The following is a 27,792-nucleotide window of genomic DNA, read 5'->3' as shown; positions in this document are numbered from 1 at the left end:
ACGAAACTGGGTCTGGTGGGTGCCCATACTACTTTTGAAATGTGTCAAGACTTTATGGCCTAGTATATAGTCGACTTTTTACAAATGTGCTTGAGAAGGATATTTATTTTCTAAGTTTTGAGTGCAAGATTCTACACCTATTAGGCATGCTAATCATATTACTTAATCTTCTCTACTAGTATTTTATCTGTTTGACCTAAATCAATAAGTGGGAGAAGAATGCTGTAGTCTTCTGTGTTGGTGGATTTATCAATTTCTCCTGTAGTTCTATTTTTTCTTTTCTTTTTCAGATTTTATTTATTGGAGAGGGAGAGAGAGAGAGAGAGAGAATGAAAATGCAAGCTGGGAGGAGGGGCAGGGGATGAGGGAGAAGCAGACTCTAGCCCGTGGAGCAGGGAACCCGATGCGGGACTCAATCCCAGGACCCTAGGATCATGACCTGAGCCGAAGGCAGACACTTAACCACTTGAGCCATCCAGATGCCTCCATTAGTTTGTTTAGGGCTATTTTTATATTCTGTTTATACAAATAAGAAAAACATATTTACTGAGAAATGTTTTTGAAATATATTTTAAATATACAGAAAAGTAGAAAGAAACATCACTTTGATTTCACACTTGATAACATTTTGCTGTATCTGCTTCAACTGTTGTGTTTTTCCTGAAGTCAATTACAACTTGAAGTCATTTTATCCCCAATTTTTCTGCATGCATGTCTAAGGATATTTTTGTAAAGTATAATATCATGGTCACACGTAAGGAACTGTTCCTTATGACCATTTAATCTCCGGATCCTATTCACAACTCCCCAGTTACCTCTTTACCCAAATGTCTTTTGGTGCTAATTTGTTCAAGACCCAGTCAGGGAGCTCCTATTTGGTTGTTATGCCTCTTAAGAGCCTTTCACGACATTGACTTATGGAAGAGGTTGGGTCACTTGTGTGTAGAATGTCCCACCTTCTGGATTTATCTGTTAGCTTCCAAGTGGTGTCATTTAACTCATTTTTCTAACTTATATGTTTAGCTGGAAATTAGATGTAAAGGTGTAGATTAAGCATTTTTAATAAGGTGCCTTGAGGTGACGCAACATGAGGCATACTTCATATTCACAAGAGGAGGCGCATAATATCTCTATTCCACTGTTAGTGGGCAGGGTAATGTCAGCCTGATTCCTTGATTTTATTTTTATTTTTTATTTTTATAAGGTATTTTTTTTTTAAGATTGTATTTATTTGACAGAGAGAGAGAGAGAACGAAGCATGCTCACAAGTAGGCAGAATGGCAGGTAGAGGGAGCACTCGATATGGTGCTCAATCCCAGGACCCTGGGATCATGACCTAAACCGAAGGCCAGATGCTTAACCAACTAAGCCACGCAGGTGCCCCTAATTCCTTGATTTTAGAGTTAGATTTTTCTGTTGAGATTAGCAAGGAACCTGTGGGATGATACTTGGGCATTTAACAACTATCCAGTTCTCCATAAACCTTTCCCTTAATGCTTTTCACCTCCATTGACAATTCTTGCCTGAATCCATTATTTCATTAGAGGTTGTAGATTTTTTATCATTCACTGATTTGATTAGCTACATTTTTTGGTGTGTGTAAAGAAGAGCTTCCCTTCACTACCTCGAGCACCTTGTTACCTGGAGGTAGATTTCTATGGTGAAGCAGAAAGATGCTTGCTTCCTCGACCCCCTCCCCCCATTACTATTTCAGAATAAGGACTTGGCATGACAGTCAACTCCAGTGGTGACAAAGGGATTGTGGTTTTTTCTTTTCTTTTCATTTATAGGTATTAACTTGCTCTGTCTTCCTGGTGAATTGATCCTTTTATGACTATGCAGTGACCCTCTTTATCCTAAAGTCAGTTTCAGTTGTACAATATAGTGATTCAACAATTCCATACATCACCCTGTGCTCATCACAAATGCACACCTTAACCCCCATCACCTATTTCACCCATCCTCCCACTTACCTCCTCTCTGATAACCACCAATTTGTTCCCCATAGTTAAGAGTCTGGTGCTTGGTTTGCCTCTCTTTTTTTCCCTGTTTGTTCATTTGTTTTGTTTCTTAAACTCCATGTGTGAGTGAAATCAAATGGTATTTGTCTTTTTCTGACTGACTTATTCCACTTAGCATTATACTCTCTAGCTCCATCCTTCTTACAAATGACAGGATTTCTGCCTTGGTCATATGCGCGTATGCACTATCGGGGCAAATGCTGTATGTGTGGATTCATGCCTTTAATGAATTCTGAACATTCTCAGCTGTTCTCTCTTTAGATGCTGTTTTTCCTTCATATTTCTGTTCTCTCCTTCTGATTCTTCAACTGGATTTGTTAGACTTTCTTATTCTAGTCTCCACTGTCCACAGCCTTGTTTTGTGTGTATGTATATTTTAACTCCTTATTTCTTTCTATAGCAAACTTCGTAACTTCTTCAATCTAACTTCTGGTTCATTAATCTTCTCAATCTGTCTTAAGTGCTATTTACCCCAAACATTCAGCTTTTAATTTTAATAAAAAAAGGGTTTTTTGAGGTTTTATTTATTTATTCATGAGAGATAGAGAGAGGGATAGAGACAGAAGGAGAAGCAGGCTCCTCATGGAGTGGGGAGCCTGATGTGGAACTTGATCCCAGGACCCTGGGACTATGACCTGAGCTGAAGGCAGACGGTTAACCAACTGAGCCCTATCCAGGTGCCCTATAGCTCTTATTTCTAAGAGCTCTATTTGGTTCTTCTTCAAACCTGTCACAGTTGCTTTATTAAAATACCTATTTTTTGGCTGTTTTTAGAGAGAATTGTGTGCATGCATGAGTGGAGGTGGGGAGGGGCAGAGGGAGAGAGAGAATCTGAAGCAGGCTACCTGCCTAGTGTAGAGCCCAATAGTCTCGATCTGATGACCCTGAGATCATGACTTGAGCCAAAATCCAGAATCAGATGCTTAACTGAGCCATCAAAGTGCCCCCAAAATACCCTTTTTTTTTTTTTTTAAGAGAAAATAGATATTGGTGAGGTTGTGGAGAAATTGGAACCCTTGTGCACTGAATGTAAAATGGTGCAATCCTCATGCAAAACAATAAAAAATTGGGATACTTGGTGGCTCAGTCAGTTCAGTGTCTGCCTTTGGCTTGGGTTGTGATTCCAGGGTCCTGGGATTGAGCTTGTGTCGGGTTTCCTGCTCAGTGGGGCATCTGCTTCTTTCTCTCTCTCTCTCTCTCTCTCTCTCTCTCTCTCTCCCCCCCACTTGTGCTTTCTTTCTCTCTCTCAAGTAAATAAAACAATTAAAAAAAAAGGAAAACAATTAAAAATTGAAAACAGATACCATATGATCCAGCAATTCTATTTCTGGGTGTATATAACCCAAAGAACTGAAAACTGAATCTTGAAGAGAGATTTGTACACCCTGCTCACAGCAGCACTATTCATTATAGCCAGGAGGTAGAAACAAGATGTCCATTGATGGATGAATGAATAAATGTAGTATAAATAATGGAATATTATTCAACCTTAAAAAGGAAGAAAAGTCTGACACAGGCTACAACCATGGATAAACCTTGAAGACACTCTGCTAGGTGAAGTAAGCCGGGCACAGAAAGGCAAATGCTATGTGATTCCACTTACATGAGGCACCTAAAGTAGTCATTTTCATAGAGACAGAAGGTAGACAGGTGGCTTCCAGTATCATGGGGGAGGAAGAAATCGGGGAGCTATTGTTTAATGGTACAGAATTCTGGAAGGGAAAAAGAGTTTTGGAGATGGACGGTGGTGGTAGTTGCACAACAGTGTGAATATACTTAATACCATTGAACTGTATACTTACAAATGGTTAAGATAGTAAATTTTTGTGGATTTTATTTTTTATTTTTTGTTTTTGGATTTTAAATTACAAATATTTAAAAATATCTTTATGAGGAAAAAGTACCCATTTTAAGCATTTATTTTTAAGATTTTATTTATTTGAGAGAGAGCTAGCATGGGAGAGTCTGCATGAGTGGAGGGAGGGGCAGAGGGAGGAGCAGACTCCCCGCTGAGCAGGGGGCCTGATGCGGGGCTTGAACACAGGACCCCAGGATCATGACCTGAGTTGAAGGCAGATGCTTAACTGACTGAGCCACCCAGGTGACCCTCATTTAAAATTTATTTAAAGATTCATAAATTATGATATTGGCATAATGTGATAGTTTATAACATGAACACTGGAATCAGAATACTCATATTCAGCTTACCTATATGTAACCTCAGGCAAGGTACTTAGCTTCATTGAGCCTCAGTTTTCTTATCCATAAAATGGGGATGGAAATGGGGATGGGATACGAATGGCACCTAACTCATAGGTTTGTATGAGTCTTAAATGACTTAATACACAGTGAAACACTTAGAATAATGTCTGGCACATAGACATATTCTATAGTATCAGTTTTTCTTATAACCTGGCAATTCTAACATAAGGTCCTTGACTATTTTTGATGATTCCCACTCCTGGGATTTTCTTTTTAAAAAACCTTGGCTGATCTTTGATGGTGAGCACTGGGTCTAGGTTTAGTTCTGATCTCAACTTTCATATAGGTCTTGGTCCCTTGGACAACCCAAGATTTTAGTTAGCTGTTGCTCTCAAATCTCTACCTTCATTTCAGCTCACGATTCTGATAATTTTGTTTTATTTATATGTGTTTATTCATGTTTTTATTTGGTCTTTGAAGATTTCTATTTCTTGAGAACCTAGTAAAGCCTATTCATCTAAGATCTGACCAGGAGGGTTTTCAGAATACCTGGGCCCCCATACAGTGGCCAGAGAAGTCCATGGGGCTTAATTCTCTGACAATTTGAGTGCAAGACTTATTCATGATTATGTTCCCAGAACCCTACTTAGGTCCCACTTCAGACTTTGCATATATATATATATGTGTGTGTGTGTGTGTGTGTGTGTGTACTTTTTTATTTTATTTTTTATAAAGAATGAAAGCAACCATGCCCAGGGCTCTCTAGGTAGAAGTGAGGACTCAGGTGCAGTATTTCTTTCCAGGCACTGGGGGAGCCATGGTTTACCATCAGCCTTAAGCATGCAGATCCTCTCTCTCCCAAGTCATAGGTGTTATCTCCCGTCTTTGGGTCTCCTTTTTCCTTCTTTGGGTATCAGTGGTCTCCCTAGGACCTTTTCCTACCCAGGTGCAGGAATGATGCAATAGTCTCAGCTCAGTTCTTAGCATGTAGCCCAGTCCACCAGTGTCAGACTTTACACACCTGTTTAGTAGCAGCATCCATAGAACTGTCATAACATTAAGTAATAGTATTGAGCCAATAGCAGGACTGTGCATTTTACATTACAACTGGTTTCTTCCTGGATGGGCTTGAGGATGGGTGGTGGAGAGGGCTGGCTCAGAGCCTTTTCTCCCTTCATGGGGTGATCTGAGCTCTTACTGGAGAGTCTACTTGGTGATCTGAGCTCTCACTGAAGAGTCTACTTCCATTTAGTAGAATAGGAAAGTTCCTTCCTGGCTTAGCAATGCCTTCAGAGACCTTGGCCAAAAGGCTGGCCTGTTCAGTAGGCTGTATCTTTCTCCTTGGGATGCCGGGAGCCCCGGGGGTGGCGGAGCTGGTGGTGTTGATTTCCTCTGGGTGCCTGTGGGCTGTGATGTCTTTTACAGGAATGGAAGCCCTTTGCTGCACCAAGAAATGTTGAGGTGATTGGCAGAGAGGTGTGCCCACAGGGGCTCTTGCTCTGTCTGACTTCTAGGGGGATCCCCAGTGGGCAGGACAGGGGGAGGCAGCTTCCAGCAATATGAAGGGGCCGCAGCATCATGGTGTAGACTATGACAAGAGACCAAGAGTCAGATGACTTGAAACTGGACAAGGTGGTGATATGTGCAAAGTTAGTCTGCTTTTTCTGAAGCTCTTTGCTCCTCTCTCTTGAACCTTTCCACCCTTTTCACCCCAATGGAGTCTGTTCTCTGGAAATTCTTTGCCAGAGAATAGAGAATGATAAAGCTGGGTGTGTTCTATATCCTAAGGCATTTGTATTTACTTGGAATCTCAGATGTTTCTTGAACCTTTCCACCCTTTTCACCCCAATGGAGTCTGTTCTCTGGAAATTCTTTGCCAGAGAATAGAGAATGATAAAGCTGGGTGTGTTCTGTATCCTACGGCATTTGTATTTATTTGGAATTTCAGGTCTAAGGAATTCCAGCTCTTCATGGTGGAATCTCAGGTTGTCACTGATGGGGCAAATTATTTAGGATGTAAGGGGTCATCTCAGACCATTTAAATCAAAGCTAAGGACAGTTTGGTACCTTTAGGGTAGAGAGGAAGGTAGGGAATGTACAATAGGTGGGGCTCACCTTTCGGACATTGTAGATCCAGTTGAGATAGGCTGTGACCTTGGTGTACACTCCCGGGGTACTGGGACCCCCACAGCCATGGCCCCAGCTCACGATGCCCACCACCTGCCACTGGTCAGAGTGATACATCAAGGGCCCACCGCTGTCACCCTGTGAGACACCAGAACAGGGGCTGCTGGGGAGGGCAGGCAGGGCTGGCATGGAAGAGTGAGCTTCTCTCTCGTCCCTTTCCTGCATTGGCCCATCCTTCCCCTGTGCTCCCCACTGCTCCCCAGTGCTGTGTGCTGTTCTGCCCTCACAGCTTCTGCTGAAGCTCTTCCTGCAGCCTGGAAAGCCTTTCCATTTGGGGTGAGAGAGTTCTGTTTGTGGTCAAGAAAGTAGTTGGTGTGCTTTCTTGCAGAGATTCACAATGCACACTAGAGCAAACCAAAGGCTCTAGAAGGTTCTGCAGTGAGAGGCCCAAATATTTCTTTTTTATAACCGAGTATTTCCCAGATTATTTAGCTGCTCAGGAGATACCTATTGCAGGCCAGGTACTGTTTTAGACAATCAGGATTTGACCAATGAAAAGAACAAAGATCCCTGCCCTCGGGGAGCTTAGAGTTAAATGGAGAAGAGAAAGACCGCAAACAAGCAAACAACAAAACAGACCAGAACTTGTCAGATAGTGAGCAGTGCACTTATCTGGGTGTCTGTCCCAGCTCCTAGTAGTCCCTGAGACTTCCTTCCTCAGAACCCAACAACACCGTAGCCTAACTTCCTCCCCCCCGCCGCCGCCACTGTGAGCTTCCCAAGGGAAGAAGACACTGTCCCTAAAACCTAGTATTTATTTACCTGACATTCAAGAGATGGCTAAGAGCTACCTCTTGAGTGAAGGAATTTAATGGCTGAGAATGGGGGCAGGAGTAGGGATAGGGACTATAGTGAAAATAGCTTGGAAGATTGTTTGGGGGTGGAGGGAGTGAGAATGTATGTGGAGACTGGTCAGTAGGGTTAGCAGGGAGGCACTGCACCAGGGCTCATCCAGCAGCAGATGGATTTTCTCTAGGGTAGTTCAGCATCTTGGCAGTTCTAGAAAGAATAGACCTGGCATTCCTGCCCTCAAGTGACCCCTACTCCTGTGAGTGATGGGGGAAGTAAGAGCAGGTGGGGTGGGTAACATCATCTTTGTATGTGAAATACACATTTGAAATCTTTCCACTGGTCTCTGTCCATCCTTCCTTCCATCATTCCATCCTTATCTTATAGTCTTTCTTCCCTTCCCTCTTCCCTTCATTGCAACATTGAGTGCCCACCATATGCAAGACTTCATGTGAGGCAGTCGGCCTCTGGACTTGTCTCTCTAGGACTCACATCCCTTTCCAAGGAACTCCCTTATGATCCCACCTGGCAGGTGTCCACGCCGCCCTCCGGGATGCCTGCGCACAGCATCATTTTGGTGACTTCCCCCTGGTATGCGTCCTCTGCATTGCACCGAGTGTGGTTAATGAGCTGGACAGATGCCTGTAGCAGGGTGTCGGACATCTTTCCTGGGAGGTTGAAAACATGTTCATATTCCCCTTCTTGTTTCCTACCCCCAGCCCAGGAAAATTCTCTGGGTTGCCTGGCACCTTGGTGCTTGGACTTCCAGGATGGGTTTTTCTCAAGGATGGTCCTCCTTCCCATCACCTCCAAGAGCTGTTCCTTCAGCCCTGTGGTCCTAAACCCAGGACTTACCTCCATCCGGCTCTGTAAAGCCCCATCCGATGACCCAGAGTGGGGTGGCTGGAATGAGCTCCTCATCAAAAAAAGGCAGGCAGATGGGCCTGACTGTGCCTGCCAGGAGCAGAGAGTAAGGGGAGAGCCTGGTGGCTAAGCCCTCTGAAAAGGTTGACATCAGGGTTTCCATGACTGGTGTTCCATGGGATGTTAACAAAAGTGGCATGAGAAAGTTTTGTGCTCAAATAAGTTGAGGAGATATGGTTTAAATATAATAAATTAAAAAAAACCTCATATCTTTAATATACAAATGTGCCCCAAGAAGAGAGCTCTACTATAAAAATATTTCCCCAACTTATTTGAGAATAGAAGCATTTTATTTTTCTCCTAAGGGACCAGTGTGTCCTGTGGAACTGACAGTTGGAAATGCTGATACAAATACTACCAAACATGAGTCATCTAACAGAGCTGTTCAAAGGTTCCAGGGGCTGCCTTAAAGGTAATGAGCTCCCTGCCCCTGGGAGACCAGATGGGCACAATAACCCCTCGGTAAAGATATTGTACAGGCTCTTGGCATTGGTTGAGGGTGGAGGAGGGACTAGATGATCTTTTAGGTCCCTTACAACCCCAAGATCAGATGAATCTATGATTCTCATTTGAGGTACTCCACAGGGAGAAAACAGACCTAAAAGAATCCGGCAGGGAGTGGGGAGGGCTGTCAGCTGAACGCTCAAAAGGGCCTCATGCCCCTCCCTGATGTTAGGCTTGTATATTCACTGGAAACAAATGCACAGCTGAAGGCTTGAGAGGACAAGTGATGTGTCCAAGGTCACTTAGTGAGCTAAAGGCAGGGTGGGAGTATAACCTGACCTAAGGGGGTCTGGTCCCAGATGTCACCTCTCACCGGAGAATGTGAGTGGGAACTGCAGCTTCACAAGTGCAATGTCCTTCTCTTTAGGATACGTGGTGTTGAGCTCAAAGACGAAGATGTTGGCCACAGGCAAGGATGGGAAGGAGCCCAATTTGTCAGAGCCAGCCCTCACCTTCCAGTTGGACACATCGTGATGCTTCCTAGGGGGCAGAGAGCAGGTTTCAGGCCTGAACCAAACACGTGCAGGGTTTGCGAAAAGCTTGGTCCCCAGGGCCCTGGGGATTGGGGTACCAGGTGTCCCTACTTTAGGAGATAATGATGGTGAGGCCAGGGGTGGTGGAGAAAAGGAGCAGGTGTGAGGAATCACCTACAAAATGCTAAATTCTAAAAGGGGGTTTGATCTTTTCACCCGGTGAAACCTGCCCAAGGAACCTTCTAACTGGAGGGTTGCAGAAGGGGGCTGTTCTCAGTGCCTGAGTTCTGGGGTCCTGGCACTCTCTACGCTGTCCCCAGTGCTTTTTACTCCGTGTTACTCATGTGGTACTCACATTGTCAGTTGTGTACTTGTCTGCCTTCCTGGTGACTCCAGATGCTCTTGCCTACTTAGTGTGCAGGGGTGGTTTTCCAGGAAAGGACTTAGAGCTTTGTCAGATCTCAAAAAAGGTTAAGAATCCCTGGCCTACACTGTGAGTTCCTCCAAGGCACTGACGGATCTAATGCATATGGGCACATAATATAGTACTTCTTAAATGTTGTATGGATAAATAAAAGAAGGAAAGTGAAGGTGGCCTGGGAATAGTCCTCCTTCCCCAGAGGTATGGGCTTGGCCTGTAAGGGAATCTATGTTTTTTGATTTTTTTTTTTTTTTAAGTTTTTGGCTATAATGGGGGGGAGTGTCAGTGACTCTAGACCCTGGAACCTCTCCGTGGAAGACTGGCAGAGGGAGAGCATTCTCAGGACTCCAGAGAGCTCGATGGGAAGAGCTGCTGTGGAGTGAAAGATAAGGGACCAGGGATGCCTGGGTGGTTCAGTGGTTGAGTGTCTGACTTTGACTCAGGGCATGATCTCAGGGTCTGGGGATTGAGTCCCACATCGGGGTCCCTGCAGGGACCCTGCTTCTCCCTCTGCCTATGTCTCTGCCTTTCTCTCTGTGTCTCTCATGAATAAAAAGTAAACTAAAAAAATCTTTAAGAAAAGATAAGAGGCCAGACTGAGGATGCTGGGTATCTGATTGCTTCCCAACTGGAAGAGGTTAAACTTGGTGATCGAGCCTGGTGACCAGCGCCCTCTGCTCACCCCGGGTGCCTAACAAAGGACATCATACCTGCTGACTCATTGGGGTGGCCACACCCACGGACATGGTCTGCAGAAGGAGGGCAAAGAGGGGTGAGGGCATTGGAGCACAAGTTGGGAGATGGGGGACCCAGACACTGGCCCTCCAAGGCTTTGATCCCTCGAGGCTTCCTGGTGTGGTGGGCCTTACCTGAAGCAGTGGGCTGCCGTGAGGATCCAGTGGGGGTCCAGGATGCTCCCTCCGCAGATATGTTGCTTGTTGTACTGGATGCTGACCTGCCAGGGCCAAGAATCCACAGAGGCCTTCTCCCCGCCCACCACCCGAGGGGCCTTCAGGCTCTCCCCACAGGCTGGCGTCAGTAGGAAAGAGGGAGAAATCAAGAGTCAGGCTCTTGAGGGATGGGCCTGCCTCCCCCTTGGAGGCCTGGCTCTGTCGCCTTAGAGCCAGGCCCTTATGACCGGGACCTGGAGGGGTGGGGAGAACCAGGCCCATTTTGAGTTATTCATAGGGAGAGAGTACCCCAGACCATAGGCCTTCCCCTCAGCCTCCCCCTCCTTTGTGTGGCTTTAGATGTGTTTATATTGTGGACGCGGGTGTGTCCGTGGTGCCGGGAATTCATGGCCTTCAAACCAAACAAGTGATGCGGAATTACAAAAGTCCGGCCCAGGTGGAGTGTCCCCAGCCACTCCTGCTGAGGTATCGGCAAACAGACACCCACAGACTGCTCTGGGTCCCGGAAGTAGGAAGAAAGTTCCAGAAACAGAATCTTCCCATCCTAAACTCCCCTTTCTCCAAGTCCTCCCACCCCCATGAGTGAGTCTCCCAGGTTGACACCCTGTGCTGTCTTTCATATGCCACCGTCCTAGGCTTTTCCATCACGACCCTCAAGCTCGTGTAAAAGCCTCCGTTCCCACCTCCCCGCCCTGCCCTCAGCCTCTCCAGTCCTGGCCATCCCTGCCACAGCCGTGGTGCTCACAGGAAAATGCTGCTCTCCTTTCTGGGCCGATGCTGGCCAGGGGCTTTTCAGACACCTCATCGTCCAAACTCTGCTTTCTCTGTGTCCCCTCACAGTCCCAAGGCATCTCTCTCTAGGGTAGAGTTTAAAGTCCTCCTCCTGGCAGCAGCCTGTTGTTCTTATATAAGGTTTCTGTCTAGCCGAATCGATCTGCCTGTAGCTCCCTAAAAGTCCTTCTGTTTTTGCTCAAGGAAACCCCCATCCCTGCGATGCTAGCTCTCCTCTTTGCTGTTTATCTGAACCATTGATTCGCTCAGCAAATTTGTATCATGCGCCTGCTGTGTTCAGGGAGGCTGGGAAGAGAGGGGAGGACAAGACGGAAAGATGGACAGACAGACGTGGCCCCTCCCTTCTGGGAGCCTACCTCTCAGTGTTTAGCCTGGGCACCACCTCCCTGGGGCTGCCCAACCCCTGGGGACTTTCTTGTCCTGGAATTTCCTTAGCTTGCCCCTGCCGTTGGCCTGCCTTTTGTTTCTGTTGTGCTTAGCTCTTCCCAGTGAGATCGATGGCTCCTCAAAGGAGGGTCTGTGACTTAAACCTCTCTGTGACACCTGTGCCATTTAGTGCCAGCCATTCAGTCATTCACTGGCTACCCACTGTGTATCGGTCCCCATGCATCAGGGATTGTGGGTGTCACGTTATAGTGACAAAAATTCTTAACATCCAACAGGAGAGCGCATCTACCGCCCAACGGCAGAGGTGGGGATGATGACCTGGTTCCACTCAGCCTGTCCAGTTTCTGGCCAATGGGGCAGCCTCTGGTTGGTTCTTCCACAAGCCTGGAGGACAGGCTGGGTCACAGCTTGTTTCCTCTTCTGATCTACTCTGTAAGAGCTGGGGTTCTCCCAGGATCCCCTTGGGCAGTTGGATGCAAGGCCTTCTTGGGAAGAGGAACCTCAGAAAGGTCAGGCAAATGACTCAAGGTCACACTGGAAGCCAGTGGGACTCGTTGGTGCCTGGGTCTCCCTGTGGCAAGTTGGCTGTGAGTACTGCTTGGTCTTGGCACCTCCCACCCGTGGCCTTGCATCTCTCTCTCTCTCTCTCTCTCTGCTGTAGGCTCCCAAGGAGAGTGGCCAATTCTGTTACTTGTCTGGTATTTTCTACTTTGAACTAGTGCACCTGACAGTGCTAGACGTGGTCTAACTGTTCAGTGTATTTTTGCTAAACTGAATGATCTGATCTTGGATGGCTGAGCACACAGTGCCCGAGGAGGCCTTATGGACCTGACCAGGGAGGAGGGGATGGAGTCCCAGTGCGTCCATTCCAGCTTTTTGTTCCCTGCTAGCTTTCTGCTTAGCTTGCGGGCTTGTGAGTGCATGGTCCCAAAGAATTCTCAGCATCACCCACTTGAAGGAGCACTGACCTACAAACCCAAGACCCAAAGAAGTAAGTTTGGGACAAAACAGAAACTTAGGATCTGAGAAATTTAAGAATGAGGATGAAGGGCTTTCTCTCTGCTCATTGCTGGCCCAGGGCCCAAATGCTCAGGGAGGGGGTGTACTCACCGAGGCAGTGCAGGGAGACCAGGGAGCCTGAGAGACAGGGTCTGGAAGGGAGACACAGAGCCTTGTGATTTCCGTGGGAGGCGAGGACTCCCGTCCTCTGGTAGTATTGGCCCCAGCCCCTGTCCCAATACCTGGAAGTCTGGAACCCACGTGCTAGGGGACTATATGGAAAGTGCATGGCCGCTTAGTTCAGTTCAATTTGATTCGTTTGGATTCAAAAACCCCTGCTGCTAAGCACCCACTGTGTGCTGGGCCCTGCCTGTGTCAGAGCCCAACCCGAGCCCTTGGCATTCCTGGAGTGGAGGAGACCAGAGCCTGGAACACTGTCTGTTACACTGTGGGCTTTCAAATGGACAAGAAGTGGGATTTCAATGGAATTACAGGCAAACATCATTCTGCTACCATCTTGGTCCTTTTTCAGATTTACTCTTTGATGAATAAGCAGCCGTCAGCAGCATCCTCTCTGGGGTTCTCTGCAGCAACGTGGCCATTTTTATCTAGATGCTGACCTCTCATACAGGGTGGTGAGGCAGAGGAACAGGCCACTGCCAAAAGCCATGTGGCCTTTTCTCTGGAGGGCTGGGAACGTGGAGAGGTCTTACTCTGGCCCGGGTGAGTGGCTGGGAAGGACACGGTGGCCTTTGGAATCTTGCCTATTGGGTTTAATCAGGAACACAGAGCAGTAGGAAAATTTTTGATTTTACTCGGATGAAAAGACCACTAACATGTGGACAGCACACTTTGTCCAGCTGTCTATCATATATAAAAAAGGGAGTCAACCCAGAAAACCTCTCAGAAATCTGGTTCTCTAGCTCTTGGTATCTAACAGTCTGCATGGCCTGGAGTTCTTCCTGTTGTCTGGCTTACATTCCCCTTGCTGCACCTGCTCAGGGTAGCCTGCCTGCACCCCTGATGGCAGCCTCCATATGTGAGCCTCTTATGGGCCGGAAGGCATCCTCCCACTTACCCACTTGGGTTTTGCACCTGAAGCTCCTGGCCGTTCTCTGTGATTCCAACAACATCCAGATCTTGGTCTGGGCTGATCTCCACAGCTCTGAAGGTGGGTTTGCTGCTCATGTTGGGAGGGAGAGAGATGTGAGCTAGGGCAGGAGGTTAGAAGAAGATGGGAAGAGTAGCCTCCTCTCCCAGGACTTGGCTTTAGGCACGATGCTGATGTGTTCTTGCTTCCCCAGAGCTCTGGACAAATGTTAGGGACATGCTTTCCTAACTCCCAGCTATAGCCCTATTTCAAATGTCCTAGCATTTTTTTTTTTTTCTCTCACTCACAGCCAGAGAACTGGAATGTGATATTTGGTTTTCTGAACAAGGCGTCTGGGCTGAATTTGGTAGTGGCGGTACATTTATGGCTCCCTTGGAGATAGGACAGGATGAGATCAGTCTTCACATGAGTCCAGAAGAGTCTTTCAGTCAGACCACCCTCACCCTTTCTCACCCCTAATCCATGTTTTTCTTCTTTCAAACCTTGGGTTTAAGTCTTTGTTCCTCCAGGAAGGCTCCCCTGATTCATCCCATTGTTCTGATTGTCCCATCCTTCCCCATCCAGCCATGCTAGTACTGGCTCTGTGTGCAGAGGTCAGATTGACTGAGACACTGGCCGGCCGGCCAGCCACTGATGCTCTCGCATTTGGGGCCAGGAATCCTGTACACCTCACAGGCCCAGGTATGCCTGGAGGGACGTGAGTGTGGCAGTGCTGGGTTTTAGAGCCCTGGAGATGGAGGTTCTCATCCTGCCTCTGACACTAGCTCGATGTGTAACCTTGACAGGTCACACCCTTCCCTGGGTTTCCGTAAGCCTCAATTTCTCCCTTTATAAAATGATAGAGGTGGATGCAGTGATCTCCAGAGCTCTTCCCACCTTGAACCATCTCGGGTATTATGGTCCTAGGACAAGAAGGACTGCTGACCTAGGTAGAGGAAGGAGAGAGAAATCCAAGACCCGGCAGGAGGGACAGCGCTGGAAAGGGACAGTCCCCGGAAAGTTAACCTCTGTTCACCAAGCCACCCTAATGAATAATTCTAACCAGCTTTGATTTTGTAGAACTCAAGGAGCCAGCTGGTTTGGCACGTCAATCTCTCTGGAAGGGCAGAAATTCCAGGAACCTGTTACCTTAAGAAGCCCCAGAGACACCTTGGTTGCATAAGGCAGCCGCAGCCTGTGCGGGCACTGCTGACGCTGCAGTCCGACGCTGGACTGCAGTGGGGAGGAGGGGCTGGCTGCAGGGGAGGCTGGGCTGGGCCCGCCTGGAGGGGGAGGGGTAAGGCAGGGCTGGGGCGGGGGTTACCTCCCCAGCTCTCCTCAAAAATGAAGCAGGCAGAGGTGTCCTGTCCAGGGTTGTGCCCCACGGTGAGCAGCAAAGACCTGCTAGCCAGAGAGCAGAGGGAGCCGAAAGGTGTGATGGATCAGTCATGCCACCCGGAGGAGCACGTATGGAAAAAGGACCTTGAGGCTGCCTTGGGGGCAGGGGCGGGGCGTGGATGGGAGAGAGTTCTGTGATTGACGGTGTCTGCCTAGCATTTCTCATTTCTGCCTAGACTCTGGGTCTAGTTTCTTAGAGTCCTTGGGGGCCTGCCAGGGAGAGGTTCCCCCACTCTGCAGCTGAATACATGGGTCCTTTTTCCTCCTCTCTGGTTAGGTTCTCTGAGTGATCGGTGGCCTCACTTCTCCCTTTGCAGGGAAAGCCCTGGGAGGAGAGAGAATTACCCAAGCCCAGGAATTAAGGGGTCTTGGGCACCAATGCCAGGCCTCTCTCTCCCAGCTCCTACCCAGGCAAGTTACTTATCTTCCCTGAACCTATTTCTAAAATAGATACAGTAATAAATACCTTTTCTGGTTTTTGCCAAGATCAAATGAATATAAACCCAACATGCAAATCACCCTTATGATTATATAACTCTTCATCTGGTGAAGATTAGGAACTACTCTACAAATTTGCTGATGGGGCTCCAATATAATCAGGTTTGTTTACACTGAATTTTAACCAATGGGACATTGAATAAGTAAATATATTCTGGGACAGGGTGGCTTCTTGCAGAGCCAAGGAGTGAGGGTCTTGAGGAGCCAGAAGTGTGTGTTAGGGTGAGTGGGGAGGCTTACATTTTCTCGCTGCACCTGATCATTATCCTATGACGTTACCAATACTTTCTCCAATTAACCATTGAGGAAACTGGGGCTTAGGAGATTGAACTTCATGTTGCTTATATGTGAAAGTGTTCAGGTTCAAGAGCGATTCTGACTCCAGTATCTATATTTTTAGGAAAGAAAGAGGAAGGGAGGAAGGAAAGGGGGAGGGATGGAAGAGGTAACGGGGGTTGGGGGCCAGCCTCTGGAGGCTTGAGCTGGGTACCTGTCATAGCCCATCTGCCCACAGGCTGTCTTGGCCAGAGCTTCTGTGAAGTTGTCAAAGCAGGCAGAGGCCCAGCTCCCTGTAGCTGGATCCAGCACCTGCAGGGTGGATCGGTCCCTGGAGAGGCGGACTGAAGGGGAAGAACCCGGGTCAGTTGCAAGACAGGGGCCTGTCTGGCCCATCTCCCTCAGAATTCATCATGGGACCAGCACAACCTGCCTACACCCAGACCCTAGAGCATCATAGAACACCAACCCTTTCAATCTCAAGCAAAGTTCTTCCATTTGGCTTTGCTGGATTGAGCCTCATTTTGATGGTAGCTAGGGTGACCAGATGTCCGGGGAACAACCTCCAGGTTGACCTGTTGTCCTGGCACAATTACCAATAGCTCTCCCTCTCATTCTTCTAGATATCAGTTTTGGTGATATATGGTGACTCTACTCATGGCCCAATAGCTTGCCTAGCCTGGGGTACTTCTCACCGAGGAACCTAGCTCCTTCTCCACATGCGGTGAGGAGGAGGAGGTTGAGAGGGAAGTACTGTTGGCAGTAGGAGGGCAGGAGCTCATAGGCATTTGCCTTATGATTAAAAAAAGAAGATATACCCAAGAAGGGACTTAGTCCTGACCCTTAAAAGCCCCCAACACTCATCTCCTGAGCATGAGTTTTTGGTGGAAACATCTCCAATTGCTTTGAAGGACCTAGCTCAGTTTTGTTACATAGCATGTTACAATAAACACCTAATGAGTAGGAGGATCAATAGCTAGTTAATGGCCTTACACTCGCTTTTCTTGTCCCTCGGAAGTAACAGATTTCATAGAAAGGAGGCAACTGTCCCAGGGTTATCCAATCTAGCCACCTACCTCAGTTCTACCCAGGTGTAGCAGAACGGGGCAGGCTATGTCACAATTTCCTGTCTCTCTGGTCTGCATTTGTTCATCGGATATTGGAGATCTAGTCGGCAGGACCTGGTCCTATTCTTGTTCTTAAAAACCTTCCAGTGGGGATGGAGACTGACAAGCCAGTAGGCAGATGCTAAGTAGTGGACCAAGGGGGACCTGGGCTGCTTTCCTGCTGTGCCTACTCCCCTCGTCCCTCCAGCCCCTGGACTCACCTGCCACTTGGGACTCATCGGGGAAGTTCTTGACACAGTGCTGCTCGTCCTCCCCTGAGGCACAGTCCTGCTGGCCATCACACACCTGCCTCCTCGGGATGAAGTGGAGAGGCTGCCCGCAGAGGAAGTAGTATTTGTCCAGAATCACCTTGACTGGAAGGCAGAGGCAGGGAGAGGGCAGAGACGGCTGACAGTCAAGCAGGCAGCCCCGGGGGTGGGCTAGGCTGTGTTTCCCTGTGAGTACGCTGGCTTCGAGGCAGGCAGATGAGGGTTCCAGACCCTGTGATGCCCCTTAGTAGCCTGTTTACTTGGTCCTGAGCCTCAGTTTCCTTATCTGTGAAGTTTAACACCTGTCCCATACCTACCAAATGGCTGAGGAGCTAAGTGAGAGAATGTGTGGGAGAAATTTAGGAACAGCTACCACTGGCCTCCTACTCTCTGGGGCTGGCACGTGCCTCTGGTAATGGATAGACGACACTGGGCCCGGAGCCCAAAGATGAGAGTGCTGGTCCTTTCCCTCCTAAGGCCTCCATTTTCTCATCTGTACAGTGGGGTGAGGTTGTTGGGAACATTTGGTGAGCTGGTGGCCTTGAGCGTCTTGCAACCACCAAGGGCAGTTCTAGAACTAGGTGTTTTTATCTGGGACTGAAAGATCCATGGAGGGGTCGGTGTTTTGTCGTGTTTTGTCTTCTGCCTGCTGCTTTCAAATTCTGTTGCTCCTTTGCTGTCTCAGGCTGATGGGAATGAGTCTAGTGTTTGTAAAGTCTCCTGATAGGCTGAGGCCCTCCTGCCTAGCTGCTTTGTACAGTCCTGACAACAGCTTGAGGAGGCAGGTGTCATGATTAACTCACATCATAAGGGGGGACACCAAGGCTTAGAGTTGGGGTTTATTTCCCAAGGCAGCAGGATTCTAATCAGGGTCTAACTCTTAAGCTCTTTGCTGCCTCTCCATGCCTAAACCTGAGGGGGTTCAAGAGGGGATTTGCTGGCCCTGGTGCCCCTGATGTGAGGGAGCACTGGAGAAGGAGCAGGCTGCATCTTTCCTAGACCTTCAGAGTTTAGTTCATGGTCAGGAGCCAGGGTAAGGCAGGGTCACTCTAGTCTCCTGGGACAAAGCCAGGACAGTGTCACCAGTTGAGACCCCAGAAGCCAAAAAGTTGAGGGAGCTTTGCCTGGGATGGAGGTTCAGATTCCACAGGGGAGCCTTGTGGGACGGAGAGACCCCAATTCTAACTCATGCACCACTGCCTGCCCGGCACGCCCTGGATGAATCAGGCCCCTTCCCTCTCCAGTGTGGCAGGGCATGTGCTCAGAGAAAGCACCTTCTCCTTCACGCTGGTCTAAATAGAACAGGCTTAGGATGGCAGCTCTGCTTATGCTGCTGCAAACCCACGGCCAAGGGCCAGCCAAGGTCAAGAAGAAATCCGCATCTCACGGCTCAGCAGGGCTCTCAGGGATCTGGTGGTGGTAGTGTTGTGGATCTGCACTTCCATTGCCGCAGACGGAAAGGCACTTGTTCAGGCCGGGTCCCCAGGGCCCTGTCCCAGCTGTCTCTCACTGCCACACCCCCACTCTCAGCCTAGGTGCTCAAGTGGAGGAGGAGGGTTTGGGCTTGGTGATCTCTGAGTATCAGTGACTGCTGCTGGTGGAAATGCCACCATGGTTCCAGGTGCAGGCTCCTGAGGGGCCTGTCCCAGTTGGGTTAGCAAACACATGTTTATGGCCTTGGTCACATCTCTGTACCCTATATGATGACCCATACTTTTGAACAACCTGATTTTCATCCAGGTAGTTGACCCACATTATCTCCAATATCCTTCTGGGAGAGATGGGATGTTCTACCGATGAGAGGAGAGTGCAGTTGGCAGAGGTCAAAAGATGACTTCCCACCCTGAAAGCACAGTCAGTAGCCTGCTGTGACTATGGGGGAGGAGAAGCAAGGACACTCACAACTGAGACCAGGATGTGGACATTGCGGGTCATTCAGTTCACTCTTTGTCCCCGAGTGGCCTGCCCTACATCACACTGGGTCTCAGGCGCTGGCTGAGAAGACAGAGCTGAAATTGGGGTGCGGAGGTGCTGTCTACCTGGGTGGGCTTCCCTGGTGCCTCCTGTCGGTGTCCCTGCCTCTCTTCTAGCCAGTAGGGGTGCTCAGGTGTCTGTAGACTCCTGATGAAGGAGGCAGGGGCCTCCTGGCCTCCGGGGGGCCAGTTGCCTGCATGGATTTGTACCATGTACAGCTGTGCTTTCCCTGTGGCAGAGATTATCGGGGTAGGTGGGGGCTGCATTCACCTCCTTCTTTCACTCCTGGGGAAGGCTCCCTTCAAAGCTGGGGGTAGACACATGTCACACAAAGCTTTCTGCAGATCACCTGCCCAGGACTGCTCGGTGGAAGGGTGGAGGGTAGGGTTGTGCTCAGAGGCGTGGGCAGGAGCTGCTGTTTACTGTGGGGGTGAGGACGGAGGTGGGGGCAGTCATGAGGGGGTGAGGGCCGCCACTTACTGAGGACAGCCACGATGATGATGATCGCCACACTCAGCAAGGCTGCGATGATGGGGATCCCCACCTTTTTGAAGGTCTCCAGGGGAGTGCGGGGTTTGCGCAGTGGGGTGACATCTGTGAGGCAGAGGGAGAGAGCCTGAGGTCAGCACTTGGAGACCATCCCTGCCGAGGCCCACAGCCTCCCTGCCCTCTGACCCCAGTGCTGAGCTGCAGAATGTCTCTCGGGGACAGTTTTGCTTAGCACTGGGGTTTTATTCCTGCAGACTGGGCTTAGCTTCAGCAGCACCCCGTCATCCCATCTCCTTTGCTTACCCAGGCTTATCCATCTCTCACCTGCCCCTCTAATGAGCCTCCAGACCATGGCGTCTTCTCCTTGTCTTAGCCTATTCTGGGATGTTTCACCCTGGCCAGTCTGCCTTGGAACTGCCCCTGGAGAGGCAAGTACTCATTTGCTTTACTATCATTTATCCTCTCTTCTGACTTATCTTTTGATTAAATTGTAAGCTTGAGGAGGGCAGGGACCTCCAACATATTACATGCTCATAGAGTCCTAATAAATGCATCCTAATGGCCTCCATCTCCAACTCAACAGAGAGGGAGTCCCTAGAATGGTCCTTGTTTTTAAGGAGATAGCAGTTTGGGGGAAGATGTGAACAAGGACACAGTCTCCAGTACTGCCAGACGCCATCAAAGCACTCACTTAAATGGGACTCTGTAGGTGAGGTGGGGGGGGGGTGGTTAGGGTGGACCAGCTGGGCAAAGGCCTAGGGGTGGGTGACTGTGAGCTCCTGAGGTATAACATGGGCCGGTGCATGTTGTGGAGGCAGGACTGGCAATGTCAGTCTGTGGAGAGTCTTGAATACCATGCCAGGAATTTGGATTTGATCATGAAGGCAGTGGGGAGCCATGGAGAGCTTTGAGCAGCAGAGATACATGATCATATTTTTGATATTTAGAAAGATGAATCTTTCATTGGGAAGGAGGTGGATGGGAACAAGAGTTTGGGGTTAGGGAAACCAGGTAGGAGCCTGGAGATGCCTTAAAACAGAGGAATGATTTCACTCATATGTGGAATTAAAGAAAGAAAAGAGAGGATCATAGGGGAAAGAAGGGAAAAATAAGACGAAATCAGAGAGGGAAGCAAACCATAAGAGACTTAACTCTAGGAAACAAACTGAGGGTCGCTGGAGGGGAGGGAGGTGGAGGGATGGGCATTAAGGAGGTCACAAGATGGAATGAGCCCTGGATGTTATACCAACTAATGAATCACTGAACTCTACCTCTGAAACTAATAAAAACTATGTTAATTAATTGAATTTAAATAAAATTAAGTAAAAAGGTAATCATTTCCTGTCATCCTTCCCCATTTAAAAAAAATACCACTTATCAGCTCTTAACATACCCTGTATTTTACATATTACATATACTCTCTGTCCCCTCCCATCCCTGCCTGAAATGAAGACTCTATGAAGATAAGGAGTTTTTTTCTTCTTTCTTTTTTGTTCATTGCTGAGTTGCTGGTGTCTCAACAGATATTTGCCAAATGAATACGTGAACCGTTCTTTGCTTGATCTCTTAAGCACACATCCTTTCCATCTTCTAGGTCTTGTTTTCTGGCTGGAATGGTGGCTAGTTATATGTCTGTCTCGATCTCTTTCCCCAGCTCTTTAAAAGCAGAGAATGGCATCCAGCCAGAGCCTGGTGCTCAGTAAATGCTGGTATCATTGAATCTGTTGAAAGCGTTTCCTCAGGGGAGTTGAAGCCTTGGATGCAGAGCTGAGGCCCTGGGGATGTGGGCTGGCACCAAGGAGCTGATCAATCTAAGCAGGTATCATTTTAAAGTTCTAGCAGTCAGTGTGCAGAACTGTCCTCTTTCCCGAGGCCGTGGGCATGGTGACATTTCGTTCATTCTTCCTCCATGAGTGATTTTTTTTGTTGAGCACCTCCCGCTGGGGATGCAAGGTGCGCTTATTTTCTCAGAGGTGGACTGTCTATAAGGGAGTCCAGTCCCTTCATGAGTTCCCCTGTCCAGGTCCTGATGTCTCTGCCTCCCTGATGCTTTCAGGAAGAACATGATCAGGAACTGCAGGGTTTTCTTGGCTTATGTTTCATACTTAAAGTTAACAAAGCCACCATGAGCTATGAGGAGCCTCCCTGCCTGCCACCGTTCCTTCCTCCAGCCTGTCCTGCCCACCACTGTGGGACAGAGCCTCCCAGCAGGTTGCTGTCATATCCCTGCTCGAGAACCCTCCGTGACTTCCCTATCTAGACCATGCTCTTCTTCAAACTGTCAAAGCCAGTGTGATTTGGCCCCTGTCTCCTTGCCACATGGACTTCCCGCTGCTAATCCTCACCAGCTCCCAGGGCCACACGGGCAGCTCCCCTCTGGTCCTTGCACACCTGCCTTCATTCCTACCTCTGAATCTTTACTCCTCTTCCCTTTCACCACTGAAACCCTCATCACATCCTTCTGTTTTGTGATAGTCTATTCCCGTGGGGGCTTTGTCAACGCGTGCCTCACCCATGACGCTATTATCTCTGATGGCTTGGCACCGCTCTCTCCTTCTCGAACTCCCTTCACATGGGCATTGGTGGCAAATCTAACTTGTTTTCTGGTTGGGTAGTTCTCAGGCTTACTCAGGTGGTAAAGCCCTCGGATGTCTGGTGTTCTCCAGGGACATGATGGTCTATCGAATTCCAAAGAATAAACTAGGTGCCATCTTACTTGGAAAGATGACATTGCTTATGATCGTTATTAATTTGAGGCCCTAAAATTGTTGAAGTAAGGGGGATCGGTTATTTCCTTGTTGATTTGTCATATTAATTTGTGCTTTGCTCACTCATTTTGTTAATCCAGCAGGCTACCAGGAATTGTTATCAGTGGTTTAGCAGAATGGAATGGGAGGGAAAAAGAAGAGTGTTCCCTTAAATTTGGGAATACTTTACCTCTTAAACTATTCTTCTCCTGTAAATCAGGCAAACACTATCATTTTCTAGTCTACCAGAGAAAATACCTGTGTCTAGCTTATTCTGTGGCAGCATGGTCAGAACAACTTCATGAGGGCCTGGACTTTGGCTGTCTTATTTCCTGCTTTAGTCTAGTGTCTAGCCCAGAGCCTGGCATGTGGCAGGCATCCACAGAGTTGTTGAATGAATAAGAAAGTGAGTGACTGAATGAGTTGGAGAATCACTGCTCCTATGGCTTTAGGTTTGTTGGTCCTATTTCCCTGGAGACCAGGCATCCTGCTTCTAGAATTATCCTGGACCTTACAGTTGCTTAATACATTTTTGCCGAATGATGAATGGGTGGGTGGATGGAGATCTTCCACAGCATTTAGCCCTTGGTGGCAGTGGTGAGGGCCAAGCAAGGGGGGTTTAGTATCTATTTGGTGACTGGTGGAAACTTGGAGGCTGAGGTGGATGAGGGGAAGCCGGATTTTAACTTACCAAGGCTGTTCAGGGGTTGATTGCTGTCCGGATCCTGTAATTAAAGGAAAAATAGTCAGTAAGATGAGTGAGGGACGCCCTCGGGCTGGGGCTGAGAGCCCAGGGGAGGCTCTTGGTTCTCATCTCTGTCTCCTTCTCCCTGCTGATTCTAAGTTGGGTGGCTCAGCGATGTCTAACTGGTTCAATATGTAAAGTTCAGTTTTACATTTATATTAACTGGTACAACTAGCTAACTAGGTGTATTAGTTAGCAATTGTGGAAATGCCAGGCTGCTTGGTCGTTATATTGCTAAGTTTCTCAGGATGATTCTGCTCTGCTGTCTGTTTTGCAACCATTTGTGTCTACTTCAATAGGTGTTATAATTCTGTAAAAACTCAGACGCTGGGATGCCTGGGTGGCTCAGGCTCAGAGCGTGATCCTGGAGTCCTGGGATCAAGTCTCACATCGGGCTCCTTGCAAGGAGCCCGTGTCTCCCTCTGCCTGTGTCTCTGGCTCTCTCTGTGCATCTCTCATGAATGAATAAAAAAAAAAAAGACTCAGACACTTCACAGAAGGGGATACTTCAATGGCCAATCAGTGCCAAAAGATGCTCATCAGGCAAGTGCAAATTCATACCACAATATCTCTACATAGACACCAGAATGGCTAAAATGAAAAAGATGGACAATGATAAGTATTGCTGAGGATGGGGAATATTGGAACTCTTACACACTGTTGTCAGGAATATAAGTTAGTACAGGTAATTTGGGAAATAGTCTGGCTGAATCAGCTATGTGAATATTTTAGGATTCTATGACGCAAGAATAAGCCAGGAGAAATGAGTTCGTGTGTCTAGCAAAATACCTGTACCCGAATGTTCGTAGTAACTGCATTCATAATAGCTAAAAATTGAAACAACCCAAAAGTCAATCACTGGTGGGGTAAATAAATTGTGGTATATTCATATGATGGAAAATATTTCAACAGTAGACAAGCATTACCTAGTGCTAAGCGCAATGACCTATGGTTGAATCTCATGGATATAATAATGAAGGAAAGAAATAGATACAAAAGAGCAAACTCTGTATGATTTCATACATACAAAATTTAAAAGGTAAAGTTAATCTATGATGATACAAGTCAGAATAGTGAACACTACTGACTGGGGAAGCGGGGCAGTTTTTGGAAATAGCACGATGGAAACTTCTGAAATGTTGGAAAACTTACGGATCTTGATCTAAGTGTTGGTTACATGGGTGTATATATGTTTATTATTCACTAGGGGGTACACTTTAGATTTGAGTACTTTACTGAATGTATTCTATACTGAATAGAGCAAATAGACAAAGATAAAACAATATCAGAGCACTATGGTACTTCTGCAAGTATACTCTTAGGTCACCATGGACACACATACACAAATACAAGCCTCTGTTCTTCCAGATACATCACTTCATGTGTGCACTCAGCACACACACAGCCACACAAGGTCACACACAGGAACAATGCACATAAGGCTCACATATGAAGTCCATATACCCCCTTTCCTGCAAAGCAAAGGGTAAGGGAGACAGGACTGCCAAGGCTCATGCCTCACTCTTGTGCCTCCTAGAAAGCTCTCTTCTCTTTGCTCCCTTTCCAGTTGCTATAGGGGCTGGAGTCCCTGGGCTGGGTGAGCGGCAGGCCTGTCTGGGGTCTGTGTCTCCATCCTGGGACTTGTCTGACATGGTGCTGAGGTCACAACGGTTCCACTGGTAGGTGGAGGAGCTGCAGGACTTTGAATGTTTTCATCTGAGAATTTTTCTAGTCCCATTTGGGGGTGACAGGGCTTCTTCTAAGCCTTGGGTGGGTGTCCCAGATTAGGTCTGGTTGGCAATGGCAGTGCGGAGCGGGGCATCCCTAGGTGGTGTTTGCTCCCATGACTGAGCATGGTAGACCTAGTCATTGGGAGAAGGAGCTTCTTCCTTTCCTCCCAAACTCTGTAATCTGCTGGAGGGGCATGTCTGGCTTTGCCCTTGGGTCGCATGAGGGCTTAGGCAGTTGGGGGATGTAGCAGAGACAGCAGGCTCTGGAGTCTGCAGGGCTGAGTTGGAATACAGGTTCTGCATCTTATTAATTGTGAGTCTTGGGTGTGAGATAGTTAACCTCTCTGAGATTCACGTTCCCTGGTTCTCCATTCCCCCTTCATAAAGTGGAGAAGATGGCACCCACTTCAAAGCGCCACTGTGAGGTTTAAGTGAACTATGTAGTTGGAGGGCCTGGCTCACACTGGCGGGGTCTCTTCCCTCCTGGGCCCCCCAGCATTTGCTGCAAAGCTTTCCCACTGGGCAGTCAGTCCCTGCTTCTTAAGGCCGTTGCACCCTCAGAATTTTGCACTGGAAAGGTGGGACAGATGCTGTTAGATGGAACTGGACTCTAGGCTCTGCCCTATAGATCATTCCCAGCTACCTGTCCTCCACCACCTCCAACACCTGGAGGGGGTACTATTTCCAGGGTAAAGATGAGAAAAGTCCTGCAACGCTGCGTTGCCATGGCTGTAGAGTTGGGTAATAGTAGTATCAACAGTACTTAATCTACATACAGTCTGTGTATAAGAGTTTACAAAATTCTTTTGTCTGACTCAGTCAAGCTCAAGGCTGAAAAGGATCTCAATTGTCTGATAACCAGTACGGGTAGCATTAAGTCACTGAGTATTCAATGAAATATTTCACAAAGCTCTGCTCTAGGAGCTGTGGATTCAAAGACAAATAAGAAATAAGTGCAGCAGGATGGGAGAAGTGCCCAGACAGGCCAGGCCAGGCCAGGCCAGGCCCTGCCCTCACCTCTGGTGGGTGGGGAATAGGGGAAAGCAGAGGGAGGACAGGTATGACCAGAGGAAGCTGGAACCAGTAGTGCCATGCAGAGTGAAACAGGTGATGGGAGACAGTGCCTGGTGGATACTTAGAGCCAGAGACCTAGGGAAGGGGCCAGGGTGGTTGGAGAGAGCCCCTGGGATGAGATCTGAATGCCAGAGAGGAGTCAGAGGGTCAGAACAAAGATCTGCAAGAACAAGAGGAAGGAGAAAGACGCTGGTGGTGGGGAAAGTCACCGCGTGCTTGGGAGGTCAAAGCAGCAGGCCTTGCCAGTGGGTTGGATGCTCTGGGGTCTTCAGGGAGCACGTAGGAGGGTATTTGCCGACATGCAAAGGCTGTGGGAGGGGCAGGTTAGAGGGACATCAGGAACATCCACTTACTGGCCTTTCTCAGTCAATTCATTCTTTCTCCCTGAGTCTGCCTGTGCTCACATGCCTACATTAGTTGAGGTAGGTAGGGCAAGTCTTGTGTTTATTATTAATTCAACAAATATTGACTGGATGCCTTTGATGGGACCGGAATTGTGCTGAAGCCGAGACATGGAACAAAAGAGGTTCACAGTCTGCACTTTCTTGATTCCTCATCTGTGAACAGAAGTGACCTCAGTACCCCTTTAGCTAATATGTTTTCGACTGCAATCTTCCTACAGAGAACATTCCACACCTTTTTTGAAAACAAAATAAACTAAGTCAAAACTACAAGCTAGAATGACAGAGACTATGACTAACTGGTAATTAGGGCATCCCTGGTGTCTCCTACAATGCCTGGCATAGAGTGGGTATTTATTTTTTTTTAAGATTTTATTTATTTATTTGAGAGAGGGAGAGAGCATGAGCATCAGTGGGGGGCGGGGGGCAGAGGGAGAGGGAGAAGCAGGCTCCTCACTGAGCAGGGAGGCTGACATGGGATTTGATCCCAGGACCCTGAGATCATGACCTGAGCTAAAGTCAGATGTTTAACTGAGCTACCCAGGTGCCCCTAGGGTGGGTATTTAATACTTGAGTGAAAGAATTAAGGAAAGTATCTTGGTTTCAGGGCTCAGTCCCAGGCCCGCCTTGAATGAGCCGACTCTGGCACACACACACATTGGAATATTATGCTACAGTCAAAACAAATGAACTATGGCACCGCAAAATAAATGGATGGTATCAGTAATTTAACATTAGAGGAGAAAGTAAATCCTCAAAAGATTACACATAACCCAGACTCCTTTTCATAAGGAAGCAAGGAAATGATAAAATGATGCTTATGTTCCAGAGGGCTTCTAGCACCTTTGCTGGCCTGGCAAAGATGTAGAATCAATATTCACTGAATTACTAAACATAAGAGACTTGCCCACCTACCTGGGCAGGGGGAGGGGATATGTGTGTGAGGGCAGGTGATTAGATGCAGTGTTTGTTAGGGGTGGTTGGTTTATGGAGGTTTACATCATTATTAAAGTCATCCAACTAGTTGGGGAGTTACAAAGGGGATGCTGCGGAAGCCAACAGTGGAAAATGTCATGAATCAAGAATTGATTCATCCAGTGGTGTGCACCTGAGATTCAAAGAGAAAATAAAGAAGCAGTCGGCTATGCTGAGGGGTTCAAGGAGTCCAACTCCCATCCTCCCATCCTCCTGGGCTCTACTCTGACTCTCATACCACCTGAGTTCTTCCATGAGTGGCCTGCTCTTTGGCTTTCTTGAAGCCTCTTCTCCAACATGGTGAGATCTGGGATGATGGGTTGCCAGACTTCCCGGAAGAGGAGCTGCTGAAGGTCATAAGCATCTAGGGTAATGGACAGGGAGGTGGGCACATTTAGGTTTATGAGCGG

The 27,792-nt window shown here is 48.0% G+C and overlaps 1 protein-coding gene across 1 annotated transcript in view; it reads right to left on the bottom strand.

Annotated features, from left to right (window-relative positions):
• Window positions 1-3,852: 3,852 nt before the first annotated feature.
• Window positions 3,853-27,792, bottom strand: part of TMPRSS4 (transmembrane serine protease 4) — a 35,518-nt gene continuing 11,578 nt past the window's right edge. The window contains exons 2-13 of the mRNA XM_077893707.1: window positions 23,149-23,182; window positions 19,702-19,815; window positions 17,200-17,352; window positions 16,087-16,216; window positions 13,689-13,790; window positions 12,722-12,762; window positions 10,391-10,550; window positions 8,941-9,107; window positions 8,055-8,153; window positions 7,725-7,867; window positions 6,339-6,488; window positions 3,853-5,811 (exon numbers count right to left, since the gene is read on the bottom strand). Coding sequence (XP_077749833.1) covers window positions 5,800-5,811; window positions 6,339-6,488; window positions 7,725-7,867; window positions 8,055-8,153; window positions 8,941-9,107; window positions 10,391-10,550; window positions 12,722-12,762; window positions 13,689-13,790; window positions 16,087-16,216; window positions 17,200-17,352; window positions 19,702-19,815; window positions 23,149-23,182 — 1,305 coding nt within the window. The 3' untranslated portion in view covers window positions 3,853-5,799. The remainder of the gene's footprint in view (window positions 5,812-6,338; window positions 6,489-7,724; window positions 7,868-8,054; window positions 8,154-8,940; window positions 9,108-10,390; window positions 10,551-12,721; window positions 12,763-13,688; window positions 13,791-16,086; window positions 16,217-17,199; window positions 17,353-19,701; window positions 19,816-23,148; window positions 23,183-27,792) is intronic.

The sequence above is a fragment of the Canis aureus genome, chromosome 3 (genome assembly GCF_053574225.1).
Source record: "Canis aureus isolate CA01 chromosome 3, VMU_Caureus_v.1.0, whole genome shotgun sequence".
Lineage (NCBI taxonomy): Eukaryota > Metazoa > Chordata > Mammalia > Carnivora > Canidae > Canis > Canis aureus.
This window is presented reverse-complemented; position numbering and strand designations above follow the sequence as displayed.